The 24,446-nt window shown below is 34.5% G+C and overlaps 1 protein-coding gene across 1 annotated transcript; it reads left to right on the forward strand.

Moving 5' to 3' along the window:
- The first annotated feature begins 3,071 nt into the window (after nucleotides 1–3,071).
- Nucleotides 3,072–20,702, forward strand: LOC121970567 (casein kinase 1-like protein 2). The gene is made up of 15 exons (XM_042521360.1): nucleotides 3,072–3,296; nucleotides 3,387–3,490; nucleotides 3,592–3,632; nucleotides 5,893–5,962; nucleotides 6,043–6,191; nucleotides 6,668–6,763; nucleotides 6,843–6,913; nucleotides 11,282–11,343; nucleotides 11,504–11,567; nucleotides 11,646–11,730; nucleotides 11,814–11,940; nucleotides 12,068–12,150; nucleotides 12,232–12,292; nucleotides 13,356–13,501; nucleotides 20,098–20,702. The coding sequence occupies exons 2-15, from the start codon at nucleotides 3,415–3,417 to the stop codon at nucleotides 20,386–20,388; spliced, it is 1,422 nt and encodes a 473-aa protein (XP_042377294.1). The 5' UTR covers nucleotides 3,072–3,296; nucleotides 3,387–3,414; the 3' UTR covers nucleotides 20,389–20,702.
- Nucleotides 20,703–24,446: the final 3,744 nt, after the last annotated feature.

A 24,446-nucleotide genomic window follows, 5' to 3' on the forward strand; every position in this document is an offset into this window, starting at 1 on the left:
TATAATTTTATTTTAAATATTTCTCAAATTCATGTAAAACATAAGGTACAATATTTATTGCTTCTATGGATTATTCCACCCCTCAAAAGGATAAGTTTTTAAGGATTATTGGTCGCAAACAAGGGAAAATTTACATGAAGTCCCTATTGGTAAATACAATTTTGCATGTAGTCCTTATTGATAAAAATCTTTATTTCTACTCCCTACTTAAATATATTTATCTAATTGCCTATGATATTTTTAGATATAAAAAATCTAAAAATAAGTATAATTTCTCTTAAATTCAGTATATTAAAGTAGAATATAGTATATTTTCTATCAAATTGAGTATGATTCACCTCAATTAGATGAAAAATATATTAAATTTTCTTTAAATGATACTCAATTGAATGAAAAATCTACCAGATTTTCTTTAAATGGTGCTGAATTTAGGAGAAATTATATTAAATAGGAAAAAAGTCGTGCTCAATTTAATAAAAATATACTCAATTTTAGTTTAAAATGCTAAATTTAACATGAATTATACTCGTTTTTAGACTATTTATACCTAAAAAATATTAGGAACATTTTTATAGAAAATATACTTTATTTTAATATAAAGTACTAAATTTAAGAGGAATTATACTTATTTTAGTGTATTTTCTATCAAATTAAGTATAATTTATTTTCCACCTCAATTGGATAAAAAAAATACTAGATTTTCTTTGAATGATACTCAATTGTATAAAAATATCTTATATTTTTCTTTAAATTATGTTGAATTTAGGAGAAATTCTATTAAGCAGAAAAAAGTCGTATTCAATTTAATAGAAAATATACTCAATTCTAATGTAAAGTGCTGACTTTAAAAAAGATTATATTCATTTTTAGACCTTTTGTATCGAAAAAATTTGAGAGACAATTAGGTAACAATATTTATATGAGGGAGTTGAAGCAAATAAAACTTTATATGCAGGGATTAGAAATAAATTTTTTTATGATTAGGAACTACATGTAAAGTTAAAATTATGATTAAAATTTTTTCTCTAATTTATCAAAAAAAAAAAAACAAACTTATTTTTATAAATTTTTTTACATAGCCCACTAAAGTCCATTTCTTCTGCATTAGTCATCTGTAATTTCTAGATCTGTCTTCGATGATATAGTATACGGTCTCCGTACATTGAATGTCAAATCAATGGAAGAGAAAATTTATTTAAAATAAATTTATATTTATTACATGTCTCCATTGTGCTTAATAAAACTGTGATCCAATCTTTGAGTCACCTTGCAATTGCAATTTGACCTCTTAGAAAAACTTATTCTTTCCTCGTGAAAATATTTCTAATATTTTTTTTTCCCACATTGCAAGCTTTTTTCAATTTTTTTTTCAAAAACTGTGTCAAAAATATATCACCATGGTAAGAATAAGTTTTTTTTTAAAAAAAAAACCTTTCTTGCTTTCAATATCTCGAATTTAGATTTTTTTACGAGGTAATGAGCCTACTGTTAAAAAAAAAATGATATAAGAGTGGGCCTATTAAAAAATAATTGGAAAATTTTTAAAAGAAAAATAATTTTTTTTTCTACGTGGTAACGATGATAATTGAAAAAACATAAATAATAAATAAATAAATAAAAACTCAGTCATGTTCTGCGTTATTTTTGGACATGTGGGTTTTCCAATGATTGCAGTCAATGTCATTAGATGCTTTGAAAACTCAGAACTTTGACCAAAGCTTAAGTTTACTCAATGCATGACCCTTCCACTTCCCAATCCGCCATTAACACCCTTCTTCTACTTCCAAAGCCACACTATTGCAGTAGGGTGAAGATTGATCCGTTAGTGCGCGATTCGATTCATTGCTCTATAAATACAGTGCCAAATGAAGAAGCCATTCACCTCAGCAATTAGAGAAGGTGAGCTACAACTGTCTTCACTTAGAATGGATCACAAAGGTGGCAATCCAGCAGGCGTTGCTGAAGGTGGTGCAAACAAAGGTGGCAAACCTTCAGGAGTTGCTGAAGGTGGTGCAAGAGGCGGCAGCACTGGAGGTTACTCTTCAAAGGGCCCAGGCGAAGCCTCTTCATCGGCGAAGCCAATCGGATCAGGCGATGGGGCGATGAAAGCTCCTGGAGCAGAGGGCTACATATTAAGGGAAGCCTTTGAGAGGAACCCCCAAGGCTACTTCCAGGGCCTCCATCATGGTGACAAGGGCGGAAAATGAACTGAGCCAATCAACTATCATTAATAATAGCTTCTGATATATGTAACTCTTTTCATCGCTTGAACCAATGATGCAACTTCTTGCTATATATTTATCCTTTTTTCCATTCTATGAATTACCAAATGCACTGTTAAAGTAAGGTCATTTGACTACTCCGATCCCTCTTGTCAAATCGCATGCACAATAGAATTGGGGTTGATGGAGATGAAAATTAGAGGATTGGAACTGAGAAGATTGAAATTTGATCGATAGGTTTCTAATGACAATCCATCAAGACTAATATGTCTTCTTCCCTTTTCTAGTAGTGATGCAATAATGGTGGAACTCCATGTAAACTTTTGTTTCCTTACCTTCTGAAGCAATAACAAAGCTGGAGTTGATGGAGATGGGGTTTGGGGATTGGGATGAAAATTTTCCTTCAAAGGAGATTGACATTTGATCAAATGGCTTCTCTATCACCCAATAACAAAACTAAGATTGATGGAGATGAGGTTTGAGGGTTGAATTTGAAGTTTGTTATCAAAATATTGAAATTTAATCAATTGGCTTTTGATGAAAATGATCTAAGTAATCATATGGCCATGAGATCGTTATGGCCGCTTGATTGCAAGCTCATGATCGTTATGGCCGCTTGATTTATATCTTCCCACAAATTGGAAAATAACTATCAAATATAATACAAAAAATAATAAGTTGGAAGAAAACAAACAAATAGTTAATTAGAATATATGCACTTGGTATATATTTTTGTTTAATTGTAGTGACGTGTAATGAAATCAATTAAATATTTAAAAATTAATTTACGCGTAAATAATCGATGATCACGCGTACGGACAAAGTTTTATCCGCTCGGTATCCAGGGAACTAACGAGTAGCCTACGCTTCGCTCGAACCGGGCGTTCAGAATCCGGTGGAAATACGCCATCAATCCCCGCTTCACGACTTCGTCTGTTCGTCCCCTTTCTTGCTTGTGAGCGATAAATTGACCTAGACAGGTCTCCGCTCAATCTAATCTCCGGTTCTTCCATCGATTGAGATCAGCTTCCTTTCTCCCTTGACCTGCTAAATTTGTCTTGATCCTCTTCCGCGGTAAGTTGGACCAGAGGTTTCGCTATTGTTGTTCACTTGCGTTTTTTTTTCCAGTTCAATTGTTTGAATTAGGGGCTGATTTGAAACCAGGTTACATACCGTTTCCGATCGCGCTCGGATGGAGCCCCGCGTGGCAAACAAATTCCGCCTTGGTCGAAAGATAGGGAGCGGATCCTTTGGCGAGATTTATCTAGGTTTGTCTCTGATTGGACTTGCAATCGAGATCTGTTGCTATTCTTTTGTGATAGGAATTGTGAAGTCTGATTCTATGGTGGTTTCGCTTGTTGGACTACAGGAACAAATATCCAAACGAACGAAGAGGTTGCCATTAAACTTGTAAGTGCAGATTTTTAACAAGGACAGTTTGCTTTCTTCAGCGATCAATCAAAAAGTGGATTTTATTTTTTTTTGAGTGTTGAATAGTATGGGGTTCAGGTTATTTCTGTATCTTTGATGCATATGACACCATTTAGCTGAAATAGATTTTTTTTTTAGTTTTTTTTAAAGCTAAGACACCATTTAAATAGATAGTTTCAGTTTGTATATTGAAAACAAAATCAGTTTTTTTTTTACCCTTGAGTAGTCATTTCTCTCTTAGCTTTGGAGTGCTTGTTTTTGAGAAAATGCAGTAGCTCTCACCCTGAATGCCTGAAGCTTGTTACATGAACCATTGGGTTGGAATTTGCAGGTGATGCTCGAAGAGTCACTTGTGAATGGGCTCTGAGGAAGTTAAACCTCAGGCATATAATGTATCTTTTTATTTCACGCAACTAGTTTTATCCCCTTCAATGTATTGGATTTTTTTTAACTCAATAATTAATTATAATAAATAGAGAATGTTTTAACAAATAATTATACTGACAGAGCAAGTAATTGTCATTTGTTAGTAATATTATTTACTTAAAATGGTTGGGACTTTGTTGTTGTATCTTCACTTACTTCAAGTTACTTTGTTGAAGATAAGTTATTGATTTTATTAATTGCTTGAACATTCCCATTTTTTTTGTAGTTAATATTATATTTTATTATTGATTTTATTAATTGCTTGGGCATGCTCATTTTTTGTGGTAAGTACTATATTTTGTTATTATGATCAGACACATTTTAACTTTTAGCTTATGTTGAAACAATTTAATTCATAAATAATAATTTATACCGAGTCGAATGTACCACCGGTCAAATTGCTAGTTAATTTTCATACTATTCAAATTAAGGTTTTAAATTCTAAGTTGTGCTAGTTGGCATTGACGACATTTACTATTATGCCTACTAACTGATAGCTGAAAAGATTTTGATATCATGACTTACGGTGATGAAAAAGGTCCTTGAGGGTTTCTACGATATTGATGAGGTTGCGTGAGAGGTGTGCAAACCTTGAGAGGAGGTGACAAGTACATAAATAGAGAGACCAAGAGACATATTGAGGGATAGTGAAAGGTTACTAGAGGAGTGGGAGAAGGGGCATGATGCTCTTCTACAACTTTGATCGACGGCAAATGGCATGTGCGCGAGTTGGGCAATGCCATGAGGTAGAGGAAGGGAGGAAGTAAAAGAATAAGGAGAGTACATGGACAAGGAGGAGAAGAATATGAATAACTCTTAATCTCCTAAAAATTTCACTAATTCAATCAAACAGGATTGAACCTGAACCGGACTATCTCATTTATAAACATGGTTCAATCTTAGACCGACTTAAATGAAATTAAATGGAGCTTGACTTGAATCCATCTAACCCTAATCACTATGTCTCCTCGATAAGCTCCACTAAACCCTAAATTGCCTTTTTGTCAACTTTAAAAACTTAAATATTATTTTGATTCGGCTTAATAATTAATTACAATAAAATAATAATTAAAAATTACAATTTATACTCAGAAAAATTCATATTATTAATAATTCAATTAAACAAGTATCAAAATTGTACACGAGAGAGAATACCGAAATTGTATTGTTCTAGTTATAAATTGAAATTCCTTGAGATTTTATACCTTTATTCAAATAATAGTTACTGAATAAATTTGATTATTCATTTAGATTGGATTATATAATAAAAAAGTTTCTTTAAACATAAATGATATTTTGATTTCTTTTCAATCAATATTTTTTTCAAAAAATAATACTAACAGAATATATGAGAATTGAGCATTTAATGATTTATATTTTTTATATAAGCATTTATAACAATTGTCAATGATTGCCTTGAAACAATTGTAATAATAATAGAGACTATTTTTATAGACTAATTAAATTTGTTTATTAATTATATTTTTGTTAGATTTCATTTCTCATTTAATCTAACTAGACTGCATATTAATATTCTGTTCTTATGTCATCTTAGCTGATAACTTAAACATAAAAACTTAAATTAACCATAGTCAACGAAATAACTATTACAGTTGGATACACCTGTTAAATGAAATAAATATCTCAAATACCTTATCTGTAATTCGATGTTGTGCTAATGTATATGTAACATGCTACACAGAAAATACATATGTTTTTTTTTCTATTTGGATTTCAAGAGTTTCTTTCTGTTAATGCAAGTTTTGGACTACCTACCTTCCCTAATATGGCCACTTGCTATTTATTTTCCTAGGAAAATGTTAAGACGAAGCATCCACAGTTGATATATGAATCAAAGCTATACAAGATCCTACAGGGAGGAAGTATGAAATTGTTTTTGATAGTTTTGGAAATACATTTTTGCCATTTCTTCATTCCTTTTCCTCCTTGCTTGATCTGGCAGCTGGAATTCCAAATGTTCGATGGTATGGCATTGAGGGTGACTACAATGTTCTGGTGATGGATTTATTAGGACCTAGTCTTGAAGACTTGTTCAACTTTTGCAACAGAAAATTCTCATTAAAGACAGTGTTAATGCTTGCAGACCAGATGGTATGTAAATTCATATATATATATATATATATATATAGCCTAGGCGACGCCCGTGGGCGCCTCTCACATGCGGAGGCGCCTCCCAATGTGAGAGTCGCCCAGGCTATCAAGACTCTCTCTCTCTCTCTCTCTCTATATATATATATATATATATATTATTGACTACAATTTTCTTTTATTTTTGTCTATGATTTCCCTCCATATCTGTCATTTTGACTGTCACATTGTTTGTCTTTCACAGAATATTCAATATTGCAACTTAGGTCTTATCCTCGTTGAACCAAACTTTTTATTCCTTGCAACCCTACGAACTCCCTTTGGAATGCAGTTGATAGCTATTTTTATCCTAAGATTTTAGGCTTACATTTCTATCCACATCTTAGTTTGCAAATGCCAGTCCTCAATACTTTCTTTCTGGTTAATTTCCCCCATTATTGCTACCAAAGAATTGAGTCATTATATCTGTGCTTTATCAGATAAATAGAGTGGAGTTTGTTCATTCAAAATATTTTCTACATCGAGATATCAAGCCAGATAACTTTCTTATGGGTCTTGGGAGACGTGCTAATCAAGTGAGATTTTAGGTTCCTTCTATAAAAAATAAACAAGTGTATTATGTTTTGTGTTAAGCTACTTTGGATTTTCATCTAGGTTTATATTATTGATTTTGGACTTGCCAAGAAGTATAGAGATAGTTCTACTCATCAGCATATTCCTTACAGGTAAAATTTTATGGCATTTTCTTGTAGTTCTGGGCAAAATTATTGCATCAAATATTCAAATAGCTGACATGTTAGAAAATTCAGAGACTTAAAGGCTTACAGAAATTAGTGCTTCAAGACACGGAGTATATTCCTTAGGCTATTACAACAACAGTTCTGAAAACAAATAGTCTGTATTTCTTGATTGAGTTTTCATTTTTAAGGATATGACAGAGTTAATATTTGAACTTTAACATTTTTAGCTAGCATTGTGTTTGTTAACTACCAAGTTTGTTGAAATTGTTGGAAACTAATCTCAATCATGGAAGGTAGAAACTTGGATGTATTCCTTTTGTTAATTTTTATGTACTTTCATCTGAATGTTAACAGAAGCATCCTTGTCTCTGTTAAAATTGAGTTTGACAGTCCCCACTATCTGAATTGGCATGAGCTGTGTGTGCCTTGGCTGCTTCTTTGGTGTTGATAATATAATTGTGGTTTGTGTTTCCAAATCATGGGAGAATTAGTTTCTTGCCACGCCAAGAGTTATTATTGCAATAAACAGTTTTTCCCTTTTACTTGAGCACTTTGTTTGGCTTTAGAAATTTCCACCCAATCCCATGTACTTTATATTCTTCATTAGGGAAAAATCCCAGGTAACCCTTTGTTGTAGCCTTTCCATACTATTGCTAATTTTGGCCTTAAATGCAAAATAGGACAATGTCTATTCCTTCCTATCTTTAAACTATGCTTACTTTCTGGAAAAGAGGTTGAAGAGAAAGGAGAGGAGGGAGAGGGGGAGAAGAGAAGGGGAAGGGAAGGGAGAGGAGCGGTGAAATCTTATTTAAAGGAGGAGAATATGGGGGAGAGGAAGGAGGAGAAGAGGATGAGGTGAAGAATGACAAAAAACCAGCCATCCTCCTCCGGTAGTATTGACATAGACTTCCCACCCAAGTTTGCTAGTTCTCTGTGTGTTCCACCATTTTCGCTCTCTCACTATGAGGGCATGTGGTGGAGCTTGATTAAGTCAAGCAAGATGGCAGTGTGAAGGAGGTCCTTTCTTGTTGCCAGAACCTTTTTAGCACCCTTGTCACACTCCCCATTGGAGCTCTTAGTGGTGGTACAATGGCTTTATAGCTCATCGACCATCCACCATGGCCACCCATGTCAATTGGCAAAGACGTCACTGTGGTCATCACACAAGGCCTTGTTTAGCTGCCAGAATCATCCAAAGCAGGTGGTGAAGATGAAAATAATTGAATCAAAAGAAATAGACAAAAAGACTTTGGATACGGTGACACTAAAATCAATGGAGATGATGATGGAGCTCAGGATAGTAATGGTCTAATGCTGTAATTTGATAAATGAGAAAGGCAAGAAAAATTTTGGGTGGAAGCATTGGACGCATGAGATCATTCCAAGGGTTTCCTTGCCAAATGCATCACCTTCCATCCCGCTCAAAGTAAACTGTGTAAATCAATTCCCTTCTCTACTGATTTATATCTGCCCTCTAAGCAAAAAAACCATTTAGTTTTTTTTTTGTCAATAAAAAACTAAAAGTACGAGAATATAACAGCGAACTGTATGGCAGGTACAGTGGCCAATACTATATTTAAACTTAGGAACCTAGGACCAATTTATCTAACTTATTATTACATCTAGGCAGTACTAATCCCTCAAGCTAGATCATATATATTTTAACAATAATATATTTATTTTACATCTTGATTACTTGAGAGGCACTCAAAGGCTTAGTAAAACTATTAGCCAACTTCTTTTCAGCACATATGAGAAATCACACTCTTTGGAAAAATTGTATCACATAAAAAGTGAGAATCGACCTGGTATGTTTGGTGGGTTATATAAGACAAGCTCACTACCAGTATAAGTTATTGCTTTATTGTCACAATCCAGAACTATAGGCTAAAAAGTTGATGTCAATTTTTTTTCTTCATCAGAGCCTCTACCATATCATCCTACATTTACAGGCACAATGAACCATTATTCTGTAGTCAGCCACATCACTGGAGCAAGTAACAACACTTTTTATCTTCCAAGCAACCAAGTCTTTACCAACAAAAGTGTAACAGCAATATATATATCACTAACAGATCCAACATAGTCTGCATTAGCATTGATTTCAGTTCATAGATTTCTTGCCTTTTTATGAAATAGCCATCTTTTAGGAGTCCTTTTAAGGTAACAAAGAATTCTTATCACAACTTTCCACCGATGTTGGTCTTTTAAGAGTGAGACGATGAGCTTTCCTACCACACCTTGATACTGAACACAATCCTTAAAATCTGCAATCTTGGAATATTCAAGTCAATAGCAGTGTCTGATTTGCATCCAAGAAGTCTTCCCTTCAGGTAGAACAGTATTTTTTTCAGATGCTTTTTTACTTCAAGAATACACATCATTAATATTAGTTCATAAAATATCATCAGTAAACTGCCAAATGCCAATATCGCCATGCCAAAAATAATATGACAAGCAAAGAATAGTCAGCACTGCTCTGGCAAGATCAATTTCTTCTGCTTCATACCAAGCTTGAGTATTCTGTTTCAATCTGTAGATGGTCTTTGGAAGCTTGAACAGTTGCAAATCCTCCTGAACAACATACCTTGAGGGTTCAATCTATACAGAGTACATACAGCCTCAAAATGAATTTTTTTAAAGTACAATAGTTATGTCTATCTGCTGCATTTTCCAACACTGAATAACAGCCATTGGTGAAAAGAATCTTGCTGCCAATGAAAATGTTCTGAAGATACCCAAGCCAGATAATTGGGCATAGCCTTTGGCCACCAATTTTTACTGTGTCATCGAGATTAAATTTAAGTACTTACAAGCAAATGGGACCCTTACCCTTGCAGTGGCTAAGTCCCAAGTATGCCAATTAATGCAGTCATTTCACTGTCTGTTGTCTATCTCTGATCTAACAGATATTGTTGATGAATCATGGCTGTGGACACTGAGAAGAGAAACACTGTGAACTCTTGAAAAGATGAGTGGTTGGCTAGAAATGATGTGATACAAAGGGAAGCACAGTTATGACAATTTTTGCCAAATGGCACTAGAAGATCCAAACTAGAAGGTCTATTAGGTGAGGACTTTGGTGGAGGATCCTTAGGCAAAGGAAATGATGGTGGAAGAGTTTTAAATTGTAGACATGATTCCACCAAGCCATTTCATAGAGCATATGATGATATGCATATGTTGTCCATATTAAAATAATTAAATTAATTATATGATAAATATATACTACTCTATATGCAATTAAATATTTAAGTTTGTGCTCTAATCTTTTATATAAAAAATTAACCTAACCAATTATAATTAGCTTTACTGCATAATTTTTTGAATGATCTAATTGAACCAATCTCTATGAGCAAAAATTTTACATGTATCACAACATATTAAATCAAGCAAACCAACACTATAAATTTTTTTGAATTTCCCAAGAATCTAGCTCAGATTTACAATCAATCTATTTGAGGGAATGTACTTGGCCTATAAAGCTCCTTAACTAGTGTTTTCTCTTCATACTTTCCTGTTACTTATTTTTTATATTATAGATGTTCTTTATTGATATGTTTCCATGAGACAGATTGGAAAGGAAGATTTATTGTTTGATTAAAGATTTTTTTTTTTCGTTTTTGTGATAAATGTAATTACTGGCAATCAATGAGCAATTGACATGACCTTTCTACCCTAGAGTTGAGGAAATGTAAGAATTAACAACAATCCCAATCCCAAAATCTCAATATGCAAGGATTAAGATTGCTATCTCATAAAATTTTGCTCAGCATTATATTTCCCACTGTGAGAACCTTTTGTATTTAGTTAAGTGAACGTACAATTTAGGAGGTTAATTATGTGAATTTTTAGTCTGTACTTTGTTCATCAGAAGGAGAATTATCAACTATAGTTTTCCTCTATTAGAATCATGATAAATACTTGAGGTTTTCCACATATGAACAAAGGATCTGCAGGATCAGTTAGCTGGTTTATAGGAGGCATATGCTTGACTTGATACACGTGACATGATAACAGGAATGATCATTCTACTATCATATGGCATGATGTTGGTCACCATAGCAGCAAATACTGGTTGGCAAAATCCATATTCAGCATTATGTGATTCTTGACATGTAGAAATATTCCAAGTAAAAAACAAGTTTGATGGTGCTAAGTTCAAGTCCTTAACCAATCAGTCCATAGTTGCAATAAGGTTGTCCAATTTTTGCCAACAAAGTTTGCAGATTCAGTTGTTAGCATTGTTTATTTTGATGTTTTTAGTGGACTCTTTATATTCTGCCCCATGTTCCAGTAGCATGTTGTTTGTCCTTCATTCTCTTATCACATGTTCATCCCTTGTCATCGCAGAGAGAATAAGAATCTGACTGGGACAGCAAGGTATGCAAGTGTTAACACACATCTTGGCATAGGTATGGAAACTAACTTTTACTTCACTTAATAATTATGTTTAATTTGGATCTATCTGTTATAAATATTTGTTAAATTGAACTTTGGTTGATTTATTTTCAGTTTTTCCCTTCATTATGAATCCTTAGTCTGACTTCTATGTTTCTGGTTTTGACTGCAAAGAGCAAAGCAGGAGGGATGATTTGGAATCTCTTGGATATGTTCTCATGTACTTCCTAAGGGGAAGGTGCACTTGGGTTTCTTAAACTTCTTTCCCTATGTCTGTTAAATGTTCTAATGTAAATTTCTTGATTTTTTATTTCAGCCTCCCATGGCAAGGTCTAAAAGCTGGAACCAAGAAACAAAAGTATGAAAAGATTAGTGAAAGAAAAGTTGCAACATCCATTGAGGTTAGTTTTAATTCTTGTCACTAGTTATATTCTTTATGCCTTAACATTTTCACTTGAGGATGGGGATCCATTTTTACAATCAGGCTTTATGTCGGGGTTATCCTTCAGAGTTTGCATCATATTTCCACTATTGCCGTTCGCTACGTTTTGATGATAAGCCAGATTATGCATACTTGAAGCGATTATTCAGGGACCTCTTTATCCGAGAAGGTTAATTTTCTTCTTATATATACATATATATTTATTTAACATGTGTCAAATACCTCATGACTGATAGCTGTCGACATTCTGATCTTTATATGAATGGTTTTAACACATTTTAACACTTATTTTCCAGGATTCCAGTTTGATTATGTTTTTGATTGGACAATTTTGAAGTACCAGCAGTCACAGAGTGCTAATGCTCCTCCACGTGCTATTGTTAGTTGATCTTTGAAGAACATAGTAATTTATAATTTCAAATATTTTCCATGAGTAAATGTGTTATCTCTTAATTCTTAGGGATCAGGTGTGGGACCTAGTTCTGGCTTGGCTCATGCTGCTACAAATGATAGACAGCCTGGTATTCCTGTTCACCTAGTGCTATGGTTACTGGTCTTTAGCATGCATATCTGATTATATTGTGTAAAACTCACTGATTTTTATGTAATTTTGATATTTTTAGCATGATTTAAGTACATATATGTTGGATTGTCTCTTAGAATTTAACCAGAAATGGTGCACAATAAGCAAGAACTGCACTGTTGTGAATCAGTACATCTAAGTTCAAAATTAGAGTTTCACTAACATTTGAAATATTATTACTTATAAAGAATCTCCACATGAATTTGTTTGCCAGATAGTCTATTATTCCGTATGTTCTTCTAGTTGACACAACATTAAAAGTAGTTACTGGTCTTTCGCTTACATATCTAATTATATTGTGCAAAACTGATTAATTTTCATGTAATTTAGATCTTTATAGCATTTCAGTACAGATATGTATGTTTGTCTCTTAGACTTTACTGGTATGTCTTTACCAATTCATAATCTGCCCAGAGATATTGCATGATAAGCAAGAACTTCTGCACTGTTGCAAATCAGTACAACTAGTCAGTTCAAAATTATAGCGTTTCACTAATATTTGTAATATACTTTACATAGAAAAGAATTTTCACATGAATATTTTACCAGATAGTCTACGAATCTGTATGTTCTTTTAGTTGACACGGCATTCAAAGTAGTGCAGTATATGTGTTCCAATTGGTGGAAGCAGGAACTTCCTCCAACCAGCTTTGGGCTTATTGGCTGGACAAAGGACTAGTCCAGTTCAGAATTATAGAGTTCCACTAACATTTGAAATATCATTACTTAGAAAAGAATCTTCACATAAATTTGTTACCAGATAGTCTCTCAATCTTCTTTCGTTGGGGCAACATTCAAAGTAGTACAATTTACGTGTTCCAATTGGTGGAAGCAGATTACAGATCATAACTTCAACCATTTGGGCTATTGGTTGGACAAAGGACCAGTACTCACCATACAGCCTACTAAACTAATGCTTATGTGGCCCAAATCCCAATTGCAATTGATCTTTATTTCTTGAATGGCAGTTAGTAATTTGTAGTTTTTTTTCCTGATGTTAGGTGGTGATGATGGAAGGACAAGTGGTTGGGCAACAGTGGACCCCACTTATCGCCCAAGAGTTCCACCTCCAGCTGTACATCTTGGGAGCTTGACCAAACAGAAGGCTCCCGCTGGTCATGATTCACCTGCAAACAAAGAAGCTGTTGTGAGTTTTATTCTTCTTTTTTCCTTGTCTGTGTAGCAATCAGCAAGAAAGATTTATGATTGTTGGAAATTGGAATATATATTCAAAAGTCATCTTCATAAATGTTGAATCTCATAGTTTTAATAATTTGTTTTGAATATGGACTAAGATTAATTAGTTTACTTGATATAAATGTGGTCTATTGTTTTCATACTTTGACAAAGACATGAATTCAGATGCATCAAACTAAGCCATCGTCGGATGCTTAGAAGTTTGTTGCTATATCTTAGACTAAGCAAAGGCCTCACTTATCATGTTTGAGCTATTATAACATCTAGCAAAAACCTTCATCCTTTGGGTTTAACTATAAGTATATGATCTTGATGTGTTTTACAAATGCATGGTCACTCGAGTCTCTGTCTTAAGCCTTGTTTGGTAAAAGAGTCTTCTGTTCTACACATGGGATTTGACAAGAATCACATGGCTTGATTTCTTCAATAGAATTTGGCAGAACCCCATTCCATCACAAAACCCACTCAGGAGGCTGGATTTACAACTTTTCTATGTTTGAGTTTCTCGATATTACTGTTATTCTCTTGAAGGAATTACTAACTCTCTTATGTTTTATAAAAAAATCCTTTTCGAAATTTTGTTCATATGAATGGTCCTCTATTGATATGAAGTTTATACACATATCTTATTTGTTTTTGTGTTTTGTGGAAAATGTGGATCGAATTGATATTACTCAAAGAATTGTATACATTCAGAATGAGAATACCCATTATATACAACATTAAGAGAGAATGGGAAACTAATTATTCTGTATATAAGAAATTAATATCTTTCTAACTAAATCCCTTGATTTCCTACTTTGTGCTCACAGCTGTTTTATTTCTATACAAGTTGTGAAATCTATTCACAGCTGTTTGACACAGCTATACAAGCTGTGAAATCTGTTCACAGCTTGTCAAATCTGTTCACAGGCTTTGATAGTTGCTGTGATAGCTGTTTGACACTCCCCCTCAAGTTGAGGAATAGATGTTTTCCATTCCCAGCTTGACTATGAGATCGTAAAATCTAGAACTGTCCAGTCCCTTTGTTAACACATCAGCCAATTATATTTCTGACGGGACATATGACATACATACTAATCTTTCTTCCAATTTTTCCTTGATAAAATGCCTATCAATTTCAATATGCTTAGTCCTATTATGTTGAATAGGATTATGAGCCATATTTATAGTTGACTTATTGTCACAATAGAGTTTCATGGGTATTCCAATTTGATTTTCAAATCATCCAGGATAATCATTAACCAGAGTAGTTCACATATTCCTTGAGCAATGGCTCTAAATTCTGATTCTGCAGATGATCTTGCCACCACATTTTGTTTCTTGCTCCTCCATGTCACCAGATTACCACCAAAGTACAATATCCTGTAGTGTTGATCTTCTATCCACTAGAGAATCTGCATAGTCTGCATCTGTGTAAGCTTCTAAAGCTAGTGTCTCATTTCTCTTGAACAAAATTCCCTTTCTTGGAGTGCTTTTCAAGTAATGTAATACTCTGTAAACAGCTTGAAGGTGAGATTCTCTTGGATCATGCATGAATTGATTGATTACACAGCATATGCAATGTCTGGACGAGTGTGAGCAAGGTATATAAGCCTACCAACCAACCTCTGATACATTCTTTTGTCAACAGTTGGTTCTTCCTTAGCTTCTCCTATCTTGTGATTTGGATCCATTGGATTAGAAATCGATTACACCCAATCTCCCGGTTTCAGCTAACAAATTAGTCACATACTTGTGCTGAGAAATAAAAATTCCTTTAGTAGAGTATGCTACCTCAATACTAAGGAAGTACTTTAGTTTGCCCTGTTCCCTTATTTCAAACTCCTTTATTAATTGTTGCTTTAGATCATGTTTTTCCTTTTCATCATTTCCATTCACATTGATATCATCTACATAGACTAGAAGAGCAGTCACCTTCTGTACTGTTGAGTGCTTAATAAAGAGAGTATGGTCCCCTTGGCCTTGGTTATACTCAGATTTCTTCATGATTTTTGTAAATCTTCTAAACCATGCCCTAGGAGATTGTTTTAGACCACAAAGAGCCTTCCTTAGTTTATATACTCTGTTACTAGTATCCCTTTCAAATCCTGGTGGGAGGTTCATATAAATTTCTTCATCTAAATCTCCATGAAGAAATGCATTCTTCACATCATACTGTAGGAGTTTCCAGTTGAAGTGTGCAGCCAAAGATAGTAGAACTCTAACAGTATTCATTTTTACAACTGAAGCAAAGGTCTCCTGATAATCTACCCCATAAATCTGAGTAAAACCTTTTGCCACTAACCTAACTTTATATCTCTCGAGATTTATCTGCTTTGTATTTTAATGTGAAAATCCAATTACAATCAACAATGTTCTTCCCCTTTGGCTTCTCAACAACCTCCCATGTCTTATTCTTTTCTAATGCGTTCATTTCCTCCCTCATGGTATCCCTCCATTCCCTTTTTGACACTGTCTCAGAAACAATATTGGGAATAGTCATGGTATTTAGACTCACAATGAATCTTTTGTGGACTGGTGATAGATGTTTAAAATAAACATAGTGAGATAGAGGATAGAGAGAGTGTTTGGTGCATTCTCTAGTACCTTTTCTAACCGCAATGGGAAGGTCAAGGCTATCTGTTAGGTTGGATGATTTAGTAGATTTTAAAGGTGGGTCGGAACTTACCATGATCCTAGCATTGAGGTCGGAGGTTTGTAGTTGAGGTTCTTGGTCTTGTATCACTTATGGAGCGGCCTTTTTACTTGAATACACTTGAGGGATATTTAAAGTATCACTAGGAGGAGGCTCACTAGATGGAATAGAAGGTGATTCGATACGAACTTGAGTAGGAGGAAGATCAAGAGCGTTAATGGGTTCAAATGACCCACAAGTGCTATCTTTTGTTGTTGAAATCTCCCCTTAAGGATAGGACTTGGAGAAGAATGGGGTATGTTCAAAGAAGGTAACATCAGCCAAGATGTAAAACTTTTGAGATGAAAGATGATAACACTTGTACCCTTTTTGAGTGGATGAATATCCAAGAAAGACACATTTGATGCACGAGGATCTAGTTTACCTCGAAGTGGACTGTGGATATGAACAAAAGCAATGCACCCAAAAATCCTAGGAGTAAGTCCATTTGTAGTTCGGAAATGAGAATAAAACTCATTGAGGAGTTGCATGAGACTCTTGTTATCTAGGACATGTGAAGAAAGTATGTTTATCATGTATGTGGCATTAAGGATATCCTCTCCCCAATAAGATTTAAGGGCATTGTTGTGGAAAAGAATAGCACGAGTAGTATTGAGTAAGTATCTATTTTTCCTTTCTGCTATTCTATTTTGTTAGGGTGTATAAACACAATATGAATCATGAATAATCTCCTGGGATTGGAAATAGGAGGACAAAGTTTGGTTGAAGTAATCTCTAGTGTTGTTGGTTCTAACACTTTTGATTTTCACGCCAAATTGATTTTGAGTCATTAAGTGGAAATTAGAATAATAATATTGGCATTAGATTTTTGTTTGAGGAGAAACACTCATGTAACCCAAGTGCAATCATCAATTAAGGAGACAAACCATCGAGCCTCAGAAAGATTGGGAATATTAGGATCCCATATGTCACTATGAATTAAATGAAAGGGTACACGAGAATGTTTTGCCAATTCGCAAACATCACATTGAAATTCAGAAACATCCAATCCTTCAAGGAAACATGACCTTTAACACTCTAAAAGAGGGGATGACCAAGACGTTTGTGATGTAACCAAATAGTCCTTATTGGAAGAACTATGAAAGGACAAAATCATCTTATTCTTCTTAGTGGATTCAAGGTAGTAAAGACCACTATGTTCCTTAGCAAGTCCAATCCTCCTCCCCGAGTCCAGATCCTGGAAAACACAATAAGAAGGGGAAAAAATGATATGACAATGAAATTTAGTAGTTAATTTTTTAACGGAAACAAGTTTGACAGACAGTTTTGGTACATGGAATGATATGACAATGAAATTTAGTAGTTAATTTTTTAACGGAAACAAGTTTGACAGACAGTTTTGGTACATGGAGGATGTTTTTGAGGATAAGGTTAGGAGACTATTGGCTACTATAATTTTTCTGTTACTTGGGTTGGGGTCATAAGTGTGAAAAATTTTAGAATTGGGAGTCATGTGGTCTGTGGCACCGGAGTCTATTATCTATGAGTTATTAAACAAACTATTTTAGGTATTCATACAAGATGAGAGTGAGAGGATACTTGAGAGAGTCAGAGCGTGCGTCAGATGGTTTATCAAGAGAACCCAATAATCCTCGAAGTTTCTCAATTTTTACACTGTTGAATCTGCCAAGAATTGAGTTTCTTCAATATGGGATTGCTCAATCAGGTGTGCTTGAGATTTGTGTTGCCCCCCACGACTTCCCCATTCTCGACTTGGTGGTTTACCATGTAGTTTCCAACATGTCTCTTTGGTGTGGCGAGGTTTAGTAGTTGCACCAAAGATGGGCTTTATTGTATTTAATCGGAGTCACACCATACTTATCTTTCTCTTGCGAGCCAATTTTGGATGTAAGGGCTGATCTAGCCATGGGTTGGGGCTCAAGAATCACACTTCATCAAACTTTCCTTAGCCCGGAGTAGAGAGATCACCTCTGCTAGGGGTGGTATGCATTCTTTGCCAATGATTTGGATCCGGACCTGATCAAATTCAGGATTTAAGCCGGCCAAAAAATCATATACACGCTCCTTTTCAATAAAATTCTTCAAAACAACAGCATCAGAAGCACATTGCATCTCAATTACTTGGTAGTAATCATGTTCTTGCTATAGATTTTGCAAAATCGTGGAATATTCCGTGACTGAATTATCTGCTTGCTTAGTAGCACCTGCTTTGATTTTAAGTTCATAAACTTGGGCAGCATTACGGACTTTTGAGTAAGTGCGAGTAATGCAATCCCAAATTTCATGAGCAGAGAAACATACATGTATCACTGATGGATGGTTCCATGGAATCTCATAACTAAGACATAATCATAGAATCTTCTTCATCCCATGCCTCAAAAACTAGATCAGTCGTGGTAGGTCCTATCCCAAGGATATGACTAAGTTTCCCTTTGCCTTTGAGCTACGTACAAAGGATATGGCTAAGTTTCCCTTTGCCTTTGAGCTACGTACAAACAACCTGACACCATTTCAAGTAGTTCTTCTCGTTGAGTCGATTGGAAGCTTGAATATTCTGCAGATCACCAATTTTCTGGACTGAACTACCATCATCAAATACAATAGATTGGCTAGGGTTGTTGGAAATGGTTGTTTGAGAATCGGCCATGATGAAGAAATGTAGAAAAGAGAATTAGCAATGAAGGCTAAAGCTCTGATACCAAGTGGAAAATGTGGATCGAATTGATATTACTCAAAGAATTGTATACATTCAGAATGGGAATACCCCTTATATACAACATTACAATAGAATATAGAATAGGAAACTAATTATTCTGTATATAAGAAATTAATATCTTTCTAACTAAATTCCTTGATTTCCTACTTTGTGCTCACAGCTGTTTTATTTCTGTACAAGCTGTGAAATCTATTCACAGTTGTTTGACACAGCTATACAAGCTGTGAATCTGTTCACATCTGTCAAATCTGTTCACAGGCTGTGGATATGTTTCATTTGTAATTGCCTCAAGTTTCTAGAGTTCTACCCTGTATCTTCTGTGGTGACAAAGTCATGTAGATACATTGTCTCTTGTATATATACACGTTTTTTCATTTAATGAGGGCATGGTGATGATTATCTTTAAAGTTTTCCTGCTTAGTAATTCACCCCACTTTAATAATTTACTGAATGACATGATTCTTATGATTACTCTTCCTAGGCTACATTTTTGCATCTCGCCTACCAACAACTTTGCTAGGATCTTGAATATGCATAGCTAGACATTTAGTAATTGCCTCGTTCCTTAGAAATTTGAGGGCTTTATGTTTCTTTAGTTGAGACATGACATATTATTGAATATTTCTCATTGTTGAAGTTAGTATATGTCACACAAGTTGCTTGGAAAGTCTCCTGCTTATCGTGTTGTTTATCTTTCCTATCCTGCCATTTCTAAATGGACGTCTTGTCATGTCATCTACTGAGTCGGACATCGTACAAGTGATTTTTTGACAGACCTTGACTTTTTATTAGTAGTATGGAATTTCTGGTAGTGAACTTTGTTAGGCAAATACAGCCAATGCTCTGTTGGATCATAGTTTCCAAGAAGTCAAGAACCTTAAATTACAAGCCTAACTTGGACTTTTGTGAATATTTTTGGTTCTGCTGCAATACTAAGTTTTCTAGAATTTTTCCCTGTTCAAGTTCCTGTATGTGTATGTCTATACCATTTTACTTGGTGGATTATCATTGTATCTGGGAAAGTTTACAACCAGAACATTTGGTTGTCTTCTTTTTTTACTCAGGGATTACATTCTCTAGTTTCTGAGTGATTCGTTGGGCATGCTATTCTGCATTTGCTAATTTATTGATGTCTACTCGATATCTTCTGACACTGAAAGCACATTTGTAGTTTTCCAGTTCAGCTTTTTTGGGACAATCAAGCGGATCTTCAAGGCGAGTTGCTGTTTCTAGCAGCCGAGAAATAGGCTCTGAGGGTGATCAGACACGCACTCGCACTACAGAAGTCAGTCCTGGGACCTTCCGTAAAATTTCAAGCTCCCAAAGAAACTCCCTGCTAAGTTCTGCAGAACCCAGACACTTCTCCCAGGTAAGGAATCAACCAAATTTGAAGAACTACGAGTCAACTCTCAGAGGAATCGAGGGCCTTAGCTTTGACGATGAGGAAAGGATTCAGTATTAGCCTTGCCAAGAAAGCAATACTTTGTGTTGCTTTTTCTTATCTTTGTAAATTTTTTAGAGCGCGACAAGGAACACATGCCCTCCCCGTGAGGTGGTATATAACACTGGATTTGAGAAATTTTCTTTCTGACAGTAGATTGATGGTGGGTTTGAGGAGCTGTGTCATTGTAAATTTATTTAGAACTTGCCGTTGCTCCTCGCCTTTGTCACTGTCGTTAGCACTATGTATCGTATTGTTTCTTTGTTTTGCATCTGCTGTAAACGGTTGGCTTCCAGTATTATCGGATAAGAAACTATTCATGGCGGCTTCCGTAATTTCTTTAGGACAAGAGATCAACTGTGTTGCTAGTGATGGTGAATTCCTCATTACTTTTTTAATCGTCTAAGATCAATTAGATTCCTATGATATAGCTAAGATATGCGATCATGTCACTATTCTTCCATTTGATAATTTAGATATTTAGTTATTTGAATCAATTGATTCTGAAAATAACTGGTTTAATACTACAGAAGTTTTTTTTTTATCGATTATCATTATAAATGGTCTCCAAGGGAAGCGTTGATGGAGATCTATTACTAACATTCATAGAGCATCTCCGATGGATGAACTTCAAAAGTGAGGTTTTTTTATTTTAGAAGTGTCGTATCATTGTTACATCAAAATAAAAAATCTCACTTTTCTCTTCACTATCTTCTGTCATCTTAGGGCATTCACATGGTTAGAACCCATTGTGAGTTCTTTCGTTTCCACGTCTGCGTTATATCAAAAGTTAAAAACCTCATACGTCTTTCCACTATCAAAAAAACCTCTTAACAATTCTCTCATAGGTTTCACACTTTTCATTATATATAATTCTCATTTCTCCTTCATATTTTACATTATACACCATTAATTTTTTATAAAATTTAAATTTATAAATTGCTAACATGAAACAACATTAATAATTAAAAAAAACATAAATATTATAGTGCATCAAATAAAAAGACATAAATTATAATAATATATAAAAATAAACGTAAACTCATCTACACCAAGCCATGTCTCTGTTTAATTTTTTCCACCATTTTTTCATGTAAATAAAGTTGTCTTGGTGTCATCTCACTGGTATCCTTCATAAGAATTTCATAATCTTTATGAAAGATCTCGGCTTCCCCGCAAAGCCATTTTTTGGATTTGATATTCTTTAATATCTTACCATTCTTTGTCGATGTTATGTTCCATTGTGTCGTCCTCTCTGGCTTTAGATTTGCCCTTTCTTTGCGCTACCTTTTGCCCTATAGGATTAATGCGGACTTCAGAGTCATCTAAATCAACACTTGTATCTGGATTTGATGTTGAAGTGTTTTCCCCTGATTCGGATGTCCTTGCCTTCTTGTTAGAGTAATGAGCAACTGATTGTGGAGTATATTTCTCATATTCTTTGAGAACTCTTCACATGTGCATATACTTAAAATCCTTGCCTTTGTTGTTGGCTTTCCACATCTTCAATGCATTCTCCAACACATTCTCGTCACTCCAACCGTTTTGCCGATGAGATAAAAATTATTATAAGTTGCAGAAAATTCATTTACCATCGGTGCAAACATATAATAATATGATTTCAGCCGCTGATAACTTCTCGTCATAGATCCAGTGGGGCGATGTTTGTTGTAGTAATCAGCTATACGTTTCCAAAAAGCTTGATCCTTCTGGTCATTACCAATGATTGCATCAGTGCTTATAGTTGCCCATGACTTCGCAAGGACCGCATCTTCATCGAGAGACTAAAATCTTCGTTTCGATTCATTTTCCTCCAGCTCAACTTCACGCTCCTCTTGTGATGAGTGTGGTGGCAACTGAGTTGCAGGAACAGATGATGGTGTTAGAGATTCTTTGTCGCTGATAGATGGATCAATAGTTGTTCTTCTTGATTCATTCGAATGTATGACAGGTGGTTGAGTAGGAGAAAATACATACGGATAAGGCATCCCAAGTTGGCTACCCATTGCTGACCAATCTTGGGATGGATACATACCAAATGGAGTTGGGAAGGGGTTACTTGGATTCCACGTCTGCAAAAAATTTTGAGAACTTTGGAAATTTGGAAATTTTGGAGAATATTGTGGAACATATGAAATATTTTGAACATTTGGAGGATATTGTGGGTGAGAGAAAATATGAGGATATTGGTATTTGGAGGAGTGCGAGTATTTTGAGAAGATGTATTTCCTTTCGTGAATTCAAAAGATTCGTAAAGGAAATATTGAGATTTTCATTCATCTCGAATACAAATAGGGAATGAAAGGAAGAAATGAGTTGAGAGCAAAGATAGCAATGGAATGAATGAAATAGATCCCATAGTTATAGATTTTTTTATATATTAAATAATTAAATTAAAACGTTGAACAACGGCTAAAAATTAACCGTTGTTCGACGGCATGCAACCTCTAAATTAGCCATTGCTCTTTTGTCTTTTTTTTTTAATTATAAAAAAAATAAAATATTAAAAAAAATTAAAAACCATGAAGAAGCGGCTCTGTGGTTACAGAGCCGCTTCTTCGTGTAAATGAAAAACCTCCCTCCCACTATGGGAGGGAGGTTTCTTATTTATGACACGTCAAGGAATTTCCACTATGGATGCTCTTAATAGTATTCTTCATAAATACTTCATAGTCCTTAATTGTCATCTCGTATTTTTACATCTTAATTCGCTCTCTTTGTAATTCTTTCATTTTTTGCTACTTATTATTAAAATTCCATGTCATCAATGTCTCTAGTTTTGGATTTGCCCCTCCTTTTGGTTGCCTTTTCCCCCATTGAACAAGTATGGATTTCGCAACCATCTACGTCGACAAGAGCATCTGATTGGATGAGGTTGTGTGCCCCTTTGATTCCGAGGTCTTGGATTGTTTGTTAGCACGATGACCAACTCCTTGTGGAGCATATTTCTCACATTTTGTGAGAACTCGTCAAACATATTCATAGTTGAAAGACTTGTTGCAATGATTTTCCTATCACATTTTATGTGCTCTCATGAGTACATCCTCATCGCTCCACCTACTTTCACGATATGTATAAAATTGTTGTATATGGTTGTAAATTCATTCAGCATCGATAGAACCTATAGAAATGTGATTTTACCTTCATCTAATGTCGCTCCACAAATTCATGGAGCTGATATTTGTTGTAGTAATCTGCAATTCATTTCTAGAAAATTTGATCCTTTTGATCATTACCGACAATTGGATAAATGCTAATATTAATTCATGCCTTTACAAAGTGTATCTCTTAATCCATTGACCACTTTGCTCTTTTGGTGTCACGCACACCAAAACTCATTTCTTTGATTAACTCTGAAACTTCGGATGGTGTTACTGATTCTTTGTCGGACCCAGATATACCTATGCTAGCCCTTCGTGAATCCTCTGAGAGTATTAATGATGGTTATGGAGAAGAAATTTCATAAAAAAGGGGTGACATTACAAATTAATTTGTCATGGACCACCAATATTCGGGAGGATATATATAAAATGGAGGTTGAGGGATATTACTTGGAGGAGCCCACAAGTTTTGGACACTTTGAAAATTTAGTAGAAATTGTGGAATGTATGGAATATTTGGAAAGTTTTAAGAGTAATGTGTGGAAGTGGAAATATGAGAATATTGAATATTAGGAGGATTGTCAGAACTTTACGAAGTTGTATTTTCAGAATTGTAAATATTTCTAAAATCTCTCTATATTTTGGATCCATTTGGAAAGAATAAAGAATGAAATGGATTTACAAAATAAGAATGTGATGATTTTTAAAAGTAGGATTGATGAAAATAATAGAAAGGATGCGCGTATCTATATAGAAAAAAATAGCCATTGCAAATAATTCGCTAGAAATAACGGTAGAAAAAATTGGTCACAAAAATAATAATAAAAAAACAGTCACAAAAAATAAAACGGTCAAGCAAGCACAGTAGAAAAAAATAGTAAAAAAAAATTAATTAGAGAATAAAATAAATGAAACCAGCCTCTCAACAAAATTAAATGGTCAAATCTTTAAAAAATCATTTTTGATTCCACTAAAACT

This window comes from Zingiber officinale, chromosome 1B (genome assembly GCF_018446385.1).
Source record: "Zingiber officinale cultivar Zhangliang chromosome 1B, Zo_v1.1, whole genome shotgun sequence".
Lineage (NCBI taxonomy): Eukaryota > Viridiplantae > Streptophyta > Magnoliopsida > Zingiberales > Zingiberaceae > Zingiber > Zingiber officinale.